The sequence below is a fragment of the Camarhynchus parvulus genome, chromosome 4, assembly GCF_901933205.1.
Source record: "Camarhynchus parvulus chromosome 4, STF_HiC, whole genome shotgun sequence".
NCBI classification, from domain to species: domain Eukaryota; kingdom Metazoa; phylum Chordata; class Aves; order Passeriformes; family Thraupidae; genus Camarhynchus; species Camarhynchus parvulus.
This window is the reverse complement of record NC_044574.1, coordinates 29,719,488-29,736,043: the sequence shown is the minus strand read 5'-3', so window position 1 is coordinate 29,736,043 and position 16,556 is coordinate 29,719,488. Positions and strand designations below refer to the sequence as shown.

Genomic DNA, 16,556 nt, shown 5'->3' with positions numbered 1-16,556 from the left:
GGAAGAGCTGTCTCTATCCTGTGCCAGAAGCAGAAGCCCTCTGCATAGTATTTACGTTTACAGGAAGGCTAGTCATTACAATAATATTGATTTTTCTTTCCTAAAAAAAAGTGATGCATGCAAAAATAAGAAAGCAGACAGAAACATGCAGCTAGGAGCCTATTCTCACTTCCATAGAGAAGGCACCACTCCACCCTTCCTGACAAAGCCCACAGACTTCCAGCTGAAGCTGGATATTCACTGTTTAACTTGAGTTTCTCAGGCCACCATTTTTTCCCCTAGCAAGAACACTCTTACCAACATCTGAGTTGATTTACATTTGGATACATAAGATTTCTCACTACAGAAACTTAGTTTAGAATACTTTTTATCAAATGCTTATTTGATGCAAACAGAGCTACTGCTCCATCTTTCTTTTATTGCTCCTCAGCGTAGTCCTGCATCTAAAACCTTCGTGCCTGAGTACCTATTTTCACTCCCATCTTCATGCAGTGCTTGTATAAAGCTGGTATGCACAAGTAAAGAGCAGCACACACTACAGTAAAATCCATCAAAACCTACTTTACATGTAAAAGCTTGAAATAAGCTTAGAAGGAAGCTGTGTGGTTTGCACCAGCTGCAGTATTCATGAAAACAAAATGCAAAAGCTTGTTTTTCAGTCTTCAAATGAGTATTTGCTAGCTCAGTTCACCTGAAAATACATCTTTTTCTATTTGCAGACTTATCCTATAAAATGGAAGCCAATCAGTAACTTAACATTGCACACTACCCTAATTCAATTTTTAAAATACTGCTCTAGTAGAATAGGAAAAAGACATGGAACAACAAAGATATCACTTACTGCCAGCAACACAATGTAAATTCAAATAACATAGGAACACCACACATTGCTTTCTATTACTCAACTACAATGTTTTTCCTACTCCATTTGAAATCCTCCAGTAGCATTGTATGATGGATTTGGAACTGTACTATCATCAGCAGGATTTGTCAAAATGCTTTCATTGGTATCAGCCCAATGATTTGAAAACCCTTCTAATTATCAGTACAGTCGTCATATACATGCACACATTGTGCTATATAATTTCCAAATGAAACAGGTTTTTAACTTATTTTGTTCCTACCCACCCAGGCTATAGTAAAGACTCCAGTGTGAACCCCAGTGAAGATGGCAATTAGTCTGAATTATTTACTTGCTTTCCCAATTACATATTCTAGTAGTGAATGAAAACTATTTGGAAAGGGATCTCCACACAGCAGACAATAGAAATCACAAGCTATTCATTTTAGGTTGAGCTAGAGTTGAGTCCATGCCAAAGTAAGTGTTTGCTTTGTGGGTATTTCCAACTACAGGACAGGCACAGCATGGTTCCTCCTGACCTCAGAGCACCTACTGAGGACTCAGGGGTTTCTGTACAAAGACAGAATGGAAGAGGTCAAAGAATTGTGCTAGCTACAAAAAGCTGCACAGGCAGAACTTCCACTGGGGCCACTGATGAAGAACCTTCCCAGATCTCTTTTTTCATGTGCCTGTTCTTTACCAGCTCCCCTCCTGCTCAGCCAGCTGTGGCTTCCCACCATCAGCTAACCTAACGTGCACTCCCACCACAATCCAAAAGCATCTTCATATCAAAACAGATGGGGAAGAAGTTTTAGTTCAGAGAACAACAGACAGATGCTGACAAATATAAGTCTTAAACACAGGGAAATATATTTTTGCCCATGTAAAAGTCTGATATTCCCAAGGCAAAGATTCAGGCTGCTAGTTCAAATAACTCATATTTTTCAACTGGACAGGATTTTTTTTTCTACCATAAATATCTCATTTTAAAATATCTATTAAAAATTAGAGAAATGGTCACTTTTTTTGTCTTGGTCACTACACTGATTGCAATCTGACTCCTACTAAGAAGCTGTAACTGCCATTTGTGTTTTCCTACAGAGTGTAAAACTACATGAGATCAGAGACCAAGCTGTTCAAACACTACAAAATCAGACATTTGGCTAGGCTATTTCATAAACAAAAGTTATCTTACTTCTTTTGAAGGATTCATTGGTAGCGTAAAGATTGTTTTCCAATATGACCAGACGAACAGCATGAAAAATATGTGGTAAGCAACCAGGCACACAACTAAAATCAGAAGGGAACAGAATTAATACAAACAGACCAGTGATACTGTAGTACTTACAAATAGTGCCTGTAGGCATCACAGATAGTTCTGTAACAGATGTAAATAACAGAGGCTCTGAAAAAGCTTTGCCACAAAAATACTGCACTGCAACTTTACATAAGACAAATGCAAACTGTGTGGGGAAGGTCATGATACAGTCTACATAGATTACAGAAGTTTGAGGAAAATGCTTAATAGCCTATTTAAGCCCCATCATTAATTAGCAAGCAGTCTCCATAACACATTTATTAAACCCTAATTAACTGATGCATCTCTGCCTTTTGGCATTCTAGATACTGTAGGGAGACTGCTAGCCATGCCAACTCCCACTCTGCCTCCACCCAGCCAAAGCCCCAACCCCCCAAAGGATGTAAGGGGACAATGACAAGTGTGAGGGAGTCTTGGGGTGAATATGAACATGATACCTGAGCAGTAAGCACATCCATTTAATTTGTTTTCCTGGATTTTAGAAGGGACAACGCTTGGGTGGTTTTTAAAACCTACAGGTCCTTTAAATTCAAGTGTTCATTCACTACTTACTATTCTTCACAGCCAGTCAGCATTTATTCTTATTTTTTTTAATAGAAGAGAATCAAAATCTACCATGCTGTTTTTTAACTAGAATACAGAAGGGAACAGTAACTTTTCCAAAGAATCTGCCGTAGGTTGATAGGTATTTCCACTTAAAAGCCCTCACCCTAGTAAGCAATTCACTACAGTAAACAGCAAATCACAAATTCATATCCCCTGATTAACTTACTTTAATGACAAGAAAAGAGTATTTTTCCACAAATTCATATCCTCAAAAGTGTCATCATGGGAAACCTGTGTACTTTAACTCCAGGATCTGAAATACTGCTCTTGTATGGTCAGTTCATGGGGTATTTTTATATGTCATATTATTCAGGGCTAGAGAATTCTTTATAACACATGCATGATGGTGCATAAAAATGCAGGAACAGTGGTCTGGTATGTTCTTACTTTTTGCAATTTTGCCTTAAAAGTAACACTGAATAAATATTTTTCATGTTGAAGTTTGTTTATTGAAATAGCAGGAACCTTGTAAATACTTATTCACTAAGCTTTTAAAAATAATAAACAAAAGCTAATAGAATCTGAGGAGTGACTCTATACAAAGCTTTTGGGATGACAGGGGCAAAGAGTCATATGACATGTCTATAAACAGAAAGAAAAATCTTATCAGCATAAATAAGTGATAGAGCTGGACTCCACACAAAACACAATACACTAAATTACCATTTTGTCATTGCATAAGCATCTGGACAGGAACAGTCCCCACTTTTATCAGAATATTTCTATAAGCTCTAAAAAAAACTGATTTACTCAAACAAAATCAGTATTTTTTTTAAACAACAGTATATTCATGGCATATAGTGAGAGCAAAGTAGGACAATTTACCTCAGTTTTGTACATGATGCACTTACTGATCTGCATTAAGCATTTTATTGTTGCAAAAAAACTCCTCAGTGACTGACTGACATTCATATATTAAAAAAAAAAAGTGCCTAACACCTAAAGACATTATCCAAGGTTTTCCCTTTGAAGTCTGAAAAAGCCTTGAGCTCATTTTGTTTGATCTTGAACCTCAGCTCCCCAGCCTGGCCCCTGTCTGGTCACTCCTCCCAGGTTACCAAGCCACCAGCTTCCCTGCACTGGGATGGAGACCCTGGCATACCCAGCCGCTCCACTGGGCCCGTGGCTGCTGAGAGTCCAACACAAGAACTTCATTGCACTTGAGGCAGTTAAAGAAGAGCTGTCTGCTCCTCCCTGGCAGAAGCCTTTCTATTTTACATGTTTTCTGGAAAAAAACCCCAAAACCAATCAACCAACCAAGCAACCGAAAAAACCCCAACTCAACCAAACAAAACAAATCCCAGCCCAAAGGGATGGTGCACTCCTTGCTTGAAGGCAACCAATTTACAGCTAGCTAGCACAGCTAGAGTTGCCTGGAAATTGGGGGTAACCTGTAGTACAGCTGAGCCCCAGTTTTCACTCCTGAAAAATCTTAGGGCAGAAGTATAGCCAGGGTACGTTTCTTCTGACTGGCCAAAGCCCACCAAGGCCTTGAGTGAAAAGAAGGAAATTTAATGTTCCCCAACACATTTTGCAGATAATTCTAATGTGTTTTGTGAGCAATGCCCATCAACTCACTTTCTTTTCCCCTCCCACAGAGTATGGAGCAGCAAGAAACTGAAATTCAAAGCCTGCAGATAACACTTCTACACTCTTATGGGGGATGAGATCCCTGAACTGAGAAAAAGTTTTTCAAGCAAATTTCTTAATTGACAAACATGTTTTCTAAGTGAGGGGGTTACCAATGACTTAATAAAGTATGCTGGAATTACACAAACATTAAAAGCTCTTCCTCCAAAAGCTCTGCAGCTCCACACTTTACACTTCCATGTTGTGCTGTAGTATTAAAATAGCATCTGGAAAAAACAATCTAACCGTGCTACAGTCTCAGGGAAGGAACTGTAGTGACTGCTAACTAGGCAGTTTTATTATATTCTGAGAAGGCTACATATCTGAATGATTCTATTTCTTAAAAAGCATTAAAAAGAAAATATAGAAAAAAATCATCTCACATTTAAGTGTGTTGCATCTACACAAATACGCTGCTTTTACATGAGGTTTTACAATCCTGCTTTTACAAGAGCTTTCCATATTATGAATAAATTTTTTAACACCAGAATGTAAGGATTGTTTTAGTTGACATATCAGAAAACCAGTGAGTAAATTAAAAACATTTCTAATTTTTCTCTCCTTTATTTGTAATGGCTATGGCGATATTCAGAAATTACAAGATACTAAAAGGTGCTGAGGAACAAAACAAGTACAAATCTATTCTTGTAAGTTTGACTGTTTCTCAATTCTACTAGTCAAGTACTGTTCTATATACTGATATATGAATGATATATGAATTACACCTATAAACAGCTAATAAAAATCTTACCTTTTTCTCCAATATTTGTCATTGTCACTGAAAAAAAAGAAAAAAGGAAGATAATAAAAACCTGTGTTTAAATAGCAAATGATGTAACTCAGTATTTAAACTTTTTTTTTTCAGCCAAAGATGGAAGAGTAATCATCAAACAATACATGTTTAAGGTCACACACTATGAAGCTTTTGTGCTGTGTACATTTACCATGAGAATAAGTACCCAGTATCAATTGCTTGTAAGGTTTTTTTGGCTCCTCTTCCCAGGCTCATTTCCTAATAACTAGGACCTCCAGCTATCTGAAGCTGCCAAAGTTTAATCCAAGAAAAGCCATCTCTGAAGAGCAGTTATTTCTTCTAACTGTGGTTGCACAGGCTTCACTCTTTATGTTCTGTTCTTGAAGCGGAGGTATCAGACTCCAGAACTGGTTTCGACAGCAATATTTGGTGATACCTTAGATCTTCAAAGCATAAAAACTTAAAGTAGACAAAAGTTGCATTTCCTTTAAGAAATTGCCCACAGATTACAAGACAGTAAGAGAGTGAGAAAGGGCAAGTGTGTCAGGCATAGAAGGGAGCACACAGATATCACATATCAGTAACTGCATTTTCTTCTCCTGGTCATTATTTAAAAGTAACTATCCCACAACAGGTATCACAGAGAGATCAGAAACTCCCAAGATCAAAAACTCATTTCACCCAAACCACTCCACCACACATTTATCCATCCCAGTTAAGCAGTCTACATGCTGTGATACACTGGCGCCTACAACAGGACAGTAGATAGATAGAGCTCTCATCCACTCTTGTGATGAGTGGATAAATAATAAAAATGATTGCACCAGGCTGATGTTCAAGCAGCAGGCACAAGGCAACTCCTACAGGAAATCCAAAGAGCCATGCCATCTGACTGATGGATCAAACACAGGCTTGGTGACTGAGCTAAAGCCAGCATTTAAATCCATCCTGCACATTGCAAGGGTGGACCATGGCCCCAGTGCTGCTTAACACCTTAACTAATGCTCTGAGAGAGTGAACACTTACAAGTCTGCAGAAGACACCACCCTGGGGACAGCAGCTGGTACATGCAGGACTTCCATTGAGAGGGACCACGACAGGCTGGGGGAATGAACCAATGAAATTCACACCCTTATGAAATTCATGAGGGCAAAGACAAAGTCCTGCACCTGTGAAGAAGCAACCCCCTGCAATCACACAGCCTGGGGACTGCTGGGCTGGAGCAGCTCCCTGGAAGAAGCCATGGGGTTGCTGGTGGGCAGCAGAAAGGGCCACCAGGCACATGGGTACCTCAGCAGGGCACTACTGGCTGCTCAGCCAAGGGAAGGGTTTATCCCCCTCTGTGCAGCATTCATCAGACCAACCCAGAACCCTGCTGGGATTTGGGCCCCCCAACATAACAGAGACAAGTCCAGGAGGAAGTGATGAAGCTGGCAGGGGCTCATCCTCTAAAGAGAGGCTGCACAGCCAGGGCTTGTCAGCCCTAGAGAAGACATGGTTTTGGGAGGGCCTCCCAGGGCCCCCAGGGAGGCACTGGGGAGCTGGGCTCTTCTTACTGGCACAGGGTGGGATGACAAGAGCCAGAAAGTGTAAATTGAAATGAAAGGATCAGGTCTGATACAAGGAAAAACATTTCCACTATGAGAACCATTCACCAGCAGAGGAAGCTGTCCAGACATGGTGCACAGCCTCCACCAGGGAAGTTTTTCAAGACTCAAGCCAATAAAACCCTGAAGAACCTGGTGTGACCTCACACCTAGCCCTGATTTGATCAGGAGGTTGGACTAGATGAGCTGAGGTCCTCTCAAACATGAATTATTCCACAATTCTGCAATTACAAAATAGGTGTATTAAAATGGAGATTTGACTATAGCTCCAGCAAAACAAGCATCTACCTTACCTGAAGGAAAGCAGTAAACAACTGTGTTTATAAAGCTCCTCAAAAAAATCATAAAGATACCACAGAAGTTGCATAAGCCACTATAAAGTAAACTACATTCTGGCCTCAGTTTTCTGAACTCTTTAGAATTTGATAAGCTGAATATCCACCTAGACAACTGCTAGAGAAATCTGAAGGAACACGGATATACATTTGACTCTAAGACGTAGACATGCTCCCCTACAGTAATGCTAAAGAATTGTAAAATTGTAAGAAAACAGCTATCCACCAGATGAGTGTTTACAAAACAAAAGACATCTTCAGAGCTAATATGCAATTTAAAAGTGATGGAGTCCTCAGATTAAGACAAATTAGCCACTATTCAAATTCTGATTTTCTTTCTCCATTTGGAAAGGTCAGCAAAGCATGCAGAAATTTTGCCAGCCTTCCTGGAGTAAATACTCTCTGCTAATTAAAAAGTCACAGCCAAGCACACATTGCAGAATCACCAGTTTCAAAACAAAATCTATTAAACCAACCTTCACAATAATTTGTGGTATTTTCCTCTCCTTACAAGGGAATGCCACAGAACACTGCTGTGAAAGCAATTGTAATCTTTTTTCCACCCCTTATCTCTGGATAAAATGTATTTACTAATGTGTCTGAGACGTCTAAATTTTCCACAACGCCTATAAGTAAAGGACAGGCAAATCCAAATTTAGTCATTTCTACCAGACAGCAAACCTAAAGCTTTTTTTCAATTTTTTCAAAATTCCTGTCCACGTCCAGAAGGAAATGCACTCCTCAGAGTCTACACCTGCACAGAGGACTGTTTTCTCAGCTTTTGCAGTATCTAGCTTGGAACCCAAATGCCCCTGACAGTCAGGACCATGAAGGCTAAAACACAAGTGCCAAGAAGCCCAGTTAACCTCAGGAGGGTGAGAACATGTTTTTGGGTTTTGGGTTTTTTTTAATATATGTATCTTGTCATTTTAATTTCTTATACCACCGAGTATAAATCAGAAGTTATTTCATACACTCCTGAGCTGCAACCACTGTAAGAGACCAAAGCAGAGAGGAACCAGGCTGAAAAGAGATGCCAGTACCTTCAATCTTACCATCATTTTTCTCCACACATATTGCAAGTGGTGTTTACAAGGAGCCTGGCTGCACTGCCCAACAAGCATTCCCACAGACAGTGACAGAAAGGAACTACGCAAGACATCCAAACACCTGCATGAAGTGAAGTACCAGTCCTCATGCAAGCATCTGCAATACAACAGCGCTAGAGAGGAAATGAAGATGTGGGCTTTTTTTGGTTCGTTGGGGTTTTTTTGGATTGGTTGCTGGCTTTTTTGAGGGGGAGGGAGGAGGAGAGAGTGGGAGGACCTTTTGTTTTGCACCAATGTGGCAGAACTGACCAACAGGAAAAAATGACTCTTACAAAGCAAACTCTCTCCTAATTTTCTCCTAAAGCTTTAAACTTTCTCAGTTTGTTGAATGACCATGATACAAAGACTCTTAGAGTAACTACAAGATGTTTACCCTAAGATCACACTAAAATGGTACTATTTAAGAACATGGAAAATTATTTTCTATAATGAAAAAAATCCTCTAATTTTGTATTTGATCAAAGAAATGTTTGCTATTTTCCCTGCCTTCTGAATAGCACATGATATGTTTATTTAAATCAAATTTTATATTTTTAGTAGAATCACTTGCATCAGTATTTCTGGCAGTTTTCTCATTTCTGTTTCAAGGGGTTACACTTACTGTGGTGAAAAGTAGGTCAGACTGTGCATTCTGTCATTAATAAATATCAGCTGAAATGCTGCAAATGCACTTGCTGATAGTTAAACAGTACAGAAATAATATGGGTTAGAAGCATTTATGTCTATGATGACTAAAATAAACACAAAGGACATGGCAATCCCAACTGCCAAGCAATTTCTGGGAGAAAACAGGGTAAATCCCTTTGAGACCAAAATGGAATGATACTCTTGCATACTCAGAGATGGAAATGATTATAAAAACATGACCTGTCTTCAGGAAATCATTAGAAAGTTACAGCTTTGTTTGCCTGAGATACTGCAGGGGCCAATTTCATTAAGAATCACCCTTGCACTGCTAGAGCATCAGGATGCCATTAACAGTTCAGTGCTAGCAGACTGTCACATCATTAGAGCCTCTCCGGTTCATTACGCAGCTCCCAGATGGTGCTCATCAGAATTAGGGACAGGCTGGGACAGACACAGGGCTTCAGCCAAGGGAGATGCCAACTTCCTGAGCCACAAACATTGCTCCCTGCTTGCCCCAAGCCACAAGCAGCCAGAAAAAGGAACAGCACATTCAATAGTCAATGCCACTGAGCAGCCTGCGCTTGCAGAGAACAATTGCAAAGATGACAGAATGCTGTGTTTCAAAAGGATCTTAAAAAGTCCAGGATGGTTTCCATCAACAAATTATTTTGCTAGGAAGAGAAATCACATCACTAGGCACCTTGCACACTGGGTCAGACCCAGTGGATTTCCCACTTCTTCAATTTCCACTTATTTTCTCTAGAGATCTTAATTCTCACTCAACCATGTAAAGACAAGGTAGATGTCCATCTCCACATAGCTAGAGACATGGTAAGACACATTGCTAGCACAAACCCCAAAATATTTTGAAAGATAAATTTCATATCAAAATGTGCATTGGTTTTATAATGTTAAATTTTGCTTGACTTCTAAACCCAAAGTTTCTGAACTGTAAATGCAATGACTAGATTTAAAAATAAGGAAAAAAATTAAAAGGAAATGAGATAAAGCAATTAATATTTTAAAGCTGTGATGAAAGTGGACCTACAAAATTTTGCTATATTTTATGTACATTTTTAAAATATTTAAATCTTTGGAATGGGAAAACAAGATAAATCTGATGCAAAGACTCTGCAGCCACATCTATAAATAGCTGGGTCTCTCAAACTTTTATGAAGTTTAACATCTTGGATGTGATTCACAAAACTAAGTACACATTTTATCTTTATAGCATATTTGAAGCTGTAAAACACTGATCCATAGATGCAGTTTTACTCAGCTCTGTGCACACATAAAAGTGTTTTATAGTCTTGACAAGTGTTCTGTCATTGCCTGCAATAGTCCTTTAGTAAAAATATCAGTGCTTGCAATAAAAACCTACCTCTCTGCTGGTCAGAGCAGCGATTTGCATTGATTCAGAGAGACAAGGTGCCTCCAGTGCTCTGTTTCAGAACAAAAGTAATGGAAATATTTCCAGGGTATTTAAGGTTGGCATAGGTAGCTATCAATAACCCATACATTTGCATTTAATGGTATTTGCAAATGTTTCAGAAGATTCATTTTAACCCTGTGCACATCAAACTGCACCACTGTCCACCTGCCCAGCAGCAGCTGCTATTTGGTACCTTTGCAGGTAAGGTCACAAAACCACTGCTTTTGTATAGGGTATGACTAAGAACTGACTTAATCCTTCTTCTTTACAAACTTCCCATTTACCTTCGAAGTCACAAAGACAGACTGAATGAAAAGTGTCTGGCTCTACCAAAGTTGTAGACACTTGTGCTGCCAAGTATTGCCAGACACTTTTCAGCAAACAAAAACTGCACCCTGACAAGAACAACTCTTAAAGTTATGTATCAAGCAGTGTTAAACCTTCACCTGAAAACATGATCTTGTCCAGTAACTATATCTTCACCATAAACCTTATGTTTTCAACTTCAAGCCATGGTTTACATTTCAAGGCACAAAACCCACAGGTAATACACTGGGCACTACATGGAGAGATAACCAGCCCTGCTTAACAGAGACATAAATTCTGCTCCAGAGCTGTGGATTGACAGCTGCCTTTGACAGTCTGAGAAAGCATTCAAATGAAATTTGGGAAATGCACAGGAGCACTGCTAGCTATAATTCAGAAGCCAATTCTACTTCAGCCACCGGTTTTGAAACTTTTCTCAAAGTAACCACAGATGTCAGAAGAGGGGAGGGAAAAAGAAGGGAGTATTTCCAAAATATGGAATAAAAATGCAAACTTTCTTGGACTAAAGTACTTTTGTACCTTAGCAGCTAATGGGCAGATAGGGTATTTAACCAGTGTTTGACAGCCAGCTGCAATGTTACAATGTACTTGTATTTCTATAGCCAAACCTAAGCTCTAAATGGTTACAAGACATAAGCTGCAAGTACAATTAATCCTTTAATCTATCTGGAGAACATACTGAGCAAAGAGCTCAAATCCAGCTGACCAAATCCTGGGTCTAACTCTTTTTTTTTTTTTTTTTTTTTTTCCCCCCCCAACCCTATCAGCTTCTGTCTCCTTATTTGCTGCCACTTCTGATGACACTGTGCCAAGTCCACAGGGCACATATTAATTCTGCCTCTAAACTGTGATGAATTAAGCAGCTTTATGTCCTGTTATAATTCCATTCCACTGATGGTTCACAGGGTCAAAAACCTCAATTCAGCACTAATCAATCTGATCCTCCAGCAAAAATCTTTCATGATCATTAACTTCTTTAGTAGCTGGATGTCATTCCATGCTTTCTGCTCCATTCTGAAGGTAGCTGTGGACAGAAACCAGTCACATATTCCACACCAAAAACAAAGATGTGACTTATGAGCATTCCTGACAGTACTGTGAATGTGTTGTTATATCCCCTCTTCAGCTATGCTGTAGTCATTTATTCTTTTCCAAATCAGGCAAATCACTCACCAGGTGGCAATATTTCCTCCCTTTCCCTTCACTGGAGTAGTCACAAAATGCTTATTGCTCGTTTGTTCCACAGTAAATCTATTTTTCTTCTTCAAAATTACAAATTCAAGCTGCATTTTCTGACAGGATTCCCTGAGCAAGAGCATTATCCTGTGAATTAAAATTAGTGCTGTGTAAAAATGGATCAAAACTGAACAAAACCATCCATTTTCTATTGGATACAGGATATCTACAGGATAACCCTTTCATCAGCTAAGCTGTTATTTTTCCTAAAAACATCTGTCACAACACTGTCAATTTTTTTACATTTTCCTTGTTATATGCACCTCCAAATCCTGAGCAGGTAAGAAAACAAAACGTAACAAAAGGATGTCAGTATCTGCATTTGTCAAGAACATTCCTGACAAACAGCTGTCAGAAACTGCAATAACTGGTTCTGCCCCACCTAAAGCATGGAACTGAAAACTCCTCCAAGTCCTTTACTAACCTGAATTAGAGATGTATCTAAGAAGGGAAATGTAAAAATAATTTTTTTTCTTCGCATGTGAAGTATGCAAAGATTTTAATAAACACTGAATCAGGTTTTCATAAACAGTGAATCCAATGTGTATTTTCTGAATGTAGACACATGGATACAGGTGCTGGGGTGAAGTATTTCATTTGCACTTCATGTTACTGTTGTTCCATGTATCCTAGGTTGAAATTTCAGTAGCTTGAGCTATCAAAGTTCACTGTACTCACTGTGCGCCACCTGTATTACCCCATCCTTTTAGAGGAAGAACAACAAATCTGTATCCCTTAGGTTCTCATAAACACATTAAAATTATTTTTTAAGGGAAGGAACACTTAAAGACACAGTAATTTTAAACACAAAGTTATCCAGGGTGAAAAAATAAGTACTATTGCTAGACAGGGCTTGTGAGATGACAATACCGGCAAAATCAAGAGAATTGCACTGGATTAGGGGTAAGCAATTTTTAGTTGAGTGTTTTAAGACCAACTCATATACACTTTTAATTCCAGTATTCATTCTACATCCAGCAGAAAGAAAAGAACTGTTTGCTAGTGCTCAACGCCTTTCTCCTTCTTGTTAAAGGTTAAAGCTGCACAAGCACTTACCTGAATCCACTAATAAAAGAGACAGAACTCTAGACATGGCAATACTAGTGTTAAAAATAGTGGATTCATTTTTCTGTTTCTAAGACCCCTTTTTGTTTCTAAAATGCTACTGAATACTGTAACTATTTAGCTTTAGGTATATAAGGAATCATCTTAGCATATTTCTTAAAAAAAAGTCCCTCCTATAATGCTTGGATGAAATAATAATTAAAAAAACCCAAGAGGATGAAATAAAAAAAAAATCAAATAAACTCTACCAAAAAAACCCACAAATCCATTCAAAATACTACATTTGAAACACTTTTTCATTATTAAAAGCTCAAAGAGACCACTTACATTATAACAGAGTCCTTGCTAGGTCCTACTGCACAACAGTTAACACTGTTCCCTGTATGTTGTCAGCCCCAATGACAGAAAGCTGCAGAAAAGCCCCAGCTATATACGTCCTCTTTAGCATTCAGTGCTGCAGGAATAAAAGAAGCACTGAATAGACAGGCTGGCTTCAAAGCACTGAAATGCTTACAGTCTATTCCTGCCGTTGGCTCTCGTTCCCCGAGTTGTTAGTTATTCCTTCTGTTGTTTACACTAAATATTCATTAGTAAGACAAAACATAAGCTTATTTTATTTTAATATGCCAAGAATGAGGGAAAACATCCAGATATAGATAAAAGATGGACTTACTGGAGATCGGGGATGACTATTACGCTGAATTAAAAACCTGGTGAGCTCGCACTGGAACGTATGGGGGTGGGTGGGAAACAAACACACAAACAAACAAACAAACAAACAAACCAACCACCCTTGTCCACTGAAAGGAATTCAGTAAAAGATGCTTTAGCTGAGCCCCAGGATTTCACTTCCTCCCCCTCTCATTGCGGGCCTTTTGCTTCGAGGGGTTCTCAAGGAATCAGTGAACCACAGTTTACAGTCTGAAGCAAGTTTCAAGCATGTCATCTCCTTAGGAGGTACCTACTTCCAGGTAAGCTAAAACCCACGCTTTCCCTATTGTACAGTCATGCAAAATAAAAAATACAGTATAGAATACTGAAGCAGTAGTGCCCAGAACAAGCCTACTGCACCTACCACAAGGCTGCATACATTAGAACATTAACTACAGAGTGGCTCTTCCCTGGAACATCCCTGCCCTCCTCGTGTCAGCTTACAGCTCTCCTTTCCAGGCTTGTTCAGTCAATTCCCAGAATCCTGGAAACAATCTGCTTCCTTGTGCTGGAGGTAGACACTTCATTGTTCCTCTCATGAGGGCACAGCGACTTTATTGAAGAGTGTTGTTTAAAATGAACAGATTTGAATGGTGCTAGCAAAGAAAAAAAATGCAAAAAGCCTAACCTCCAATATAGGAACTACAGCAAGTCTTGATACAAAACCCAGAGGTGCTAGGCCTGGCAATCACTTTTTGCTTAATCCCTCAACTGCTCAGCCAAGCATCCATAGGACAAAAATCCTACCAGTCTTCTACATGCAATTAAAAAAAGATAAAATCAAAAATTAGGTACTAGACCGATGAGATTTTCAAGACGAACAGCCGAAAACTAAGTACATCTAATTTATATTCCCGTGTGCCATTATGCTGACACTCTTACTGAAACATCAGTATGCCACACATTAGCCTCTAAAAATCAGATTCAGTGATTTTCCACAAGATACACCGTAACAGAACCAAAATCAGAAAAAAACCTTCCAAACCAAGGGAGGCTGGGGAGCTGGTCATTTAATAAACCCTTCTGGCTCGGCTGCTTTAATGCACACAAATGCTCGCATCACACGCAGCCTCCAGTGTGTGCTCAGGGATCCGCCAGACGCTCAGGGTCAGGTGCCAAGGTGCGCGGCCAGGATGACTTCCCAATGTACCGGCGGGCTGCCGACGACAAGGAAGGGATCAAGAAGTTGCGGCAGCTGGGCATTTTCTAGGCGACAGAAGGGAGGCACAGGGAGACTCGCGGATTTCCTGCTACCTATTCCTGCTTCCACGTCCGCCCCCAAACAGCTCTGTACCTCTGTGTGTGTACATGTGTGTGCGCCGAAGGGACGGCGAACTCTGCACGGCCGGTCCCGCTTCCCGTGTCCGGGCTGGGACCGGCCACACTCTGCGCGCTCCACGGGGGAAACTCCCGCCTGTGGAGAGCCCCGTGCGCTCGGCTCCCTCCTGCCGTGCGAGTGGGAACGGGCGCGATGGGTCGCAGCGGATATCGGGCAGCGCGGATGTCTCTCGCCCGCCAGCCCAGGGGGCCGGGGCGCGGGGGAACCGGCCCAGCCCAGCCCAGCCCCGGACACGGTCCGGGCGTGGCGGCGGCAGCAACAGCAGCAGCCAGGGGCGGCCCCGGCGCCGACCAACAACAGAGGCGGCCGCCCGTGCCCGTGCCCGTGTCCATGTCGGTGCCGCCCGGTTGCGCTCCCCCGGCAGGGGCGGCGGCGCCCACCCGCGTCCCGCCCGCCCCCCGCCGCCGCGGCGGCACTCACGCAGGCAGAGCTGGGTGACATAGGCGTAGTAGGACCAGCAGAGGATGCTGGAGATGAAGAGCACCGGCACCCAGTAGAGCAGCCGCTGGCAGCGCCGCCGCACGCCGCCCCAAGCGCCCGGCGCCCCGGCTGCCGGCGGCGGCGGCGCCGCCATCTTCCCGCACCGCATCCCGGCCGCTCGCTCCGGGGGCCCGGGCCCCGGCCGCGCTCCCCGCCGGAGCCCGCCCCGGCCCCACCCTCCCGGCGCGGCCGCTCCTCCCACCGCCCGCCCGCCGCTCCCCCGGGCTGCGCAGGGCCGGGCAGCGGGGGCAGAGCCGCCCGAGAGCCCGTGGCGTCCCCTCAGGGTCCGGGTGTCTGTGCCGGGCCGGGGGGCACGGACACGGGAAGCGGGACCGGCCGGCAGGTTCGGGGCGGTGGCGCAGCGGCCCCGCCCGGCGCAGGGCGCGGCTCCCGCCGCCACGTGCAGGGGCGCTGGGGCGGGCGGTGCCCTGGGTTCGACGCTGCTGCCCTCATCATCCGCCTCTGATACCGGCGTGGCGACGCTTAACAGCGCCCTGCAAGGGCTTTAAAACACCCGGTTACAAAAGCACTGCCGCGTTCGCAAATAACGCTTCGGAGTGCAGCGAACAAGGGAGCGGGCTGCCGGCCTTGGCGGGCAGGAGGCGGTGGGCGGCCACGGTGGGCAGGCATGGCTGGCTTGTGGCTTTTGGCAGCTGTTCGTGCAGAGGAAGGTGGCGGAAGGTTGTGCTGACTCACTCTTCCCCGAAAGGCTTTATATTACACTCACCGTAATGAAACGCTTGTGAGCTATAACAGCAGACCCAGCCTGCGTTAGGTTGTGTGCATCCTAATCGTTGCTGAATTATCATTGCAAAATCAGTAATGTGGAGCACGGCCTGTAGTGTTTCTGCAACCTGCTAGAATCTCTCAGAACATCAGCGGTGCAGTAGGTGGGAAGTAGCTGGTGATTAAAATGGGTTTGGACTTTGAAAAAAACTTTGTCTAATATCTTATGCAGGAGACTACACATGAAGATAAGTAATCACTATCTGGAAGGGATACAACTGCCATTGATTGAGAAAAAGGCTGGGAGAGAGAAAAAAATTGGAGAAAATAAGACAGAACAAAAGGTAGGTGTTGCTGGCAGGTTCCAGAGTAGGAAATGGAGTAGTTATAGTATGTTTGTTGTAGAGACGCAAA

At 42.2% G+C, this 16,556-nt stretch overlaps 1 protein-coding gene across 1 annotated transcript in view; it reads right to left on the bottom strand.

Annotated features, from left to right (window-relative positions):
- ZDHHC2 (zinc finger DHHC-type palmitoyltransferase 2) overlaps positions 1 to 15,472 on the bottom strand; it is a 35,169-nt gene extending 19,697 nt beyond the window's left edge. The window contains exons 1-3 of the mRNA XM_030947915.1: positions 15,357 to 15,472; positions 5,146 to 5,172; positions 2,037 to 2,131 (exon numbers count right to left, since the gene is read on the bottom strand). Coding sequence (XP_030803775.1) covers positions 2,037 to 2,131; positions 5,146 to 5,167 — 117 coding nt within the window. The 5' untranslated portion in view covers positions 5,168 to 5,172; positions 15,357 to 15,472. The remainder of the gene's footprint in view (positions 1 to 2,036; positions 2,132 to 5,145; positions 5,173 to 15,356) is intronic.
- Between the last annotated feature and the right edge of the window lie 1,084 nt (positions 15,473 to 16,556).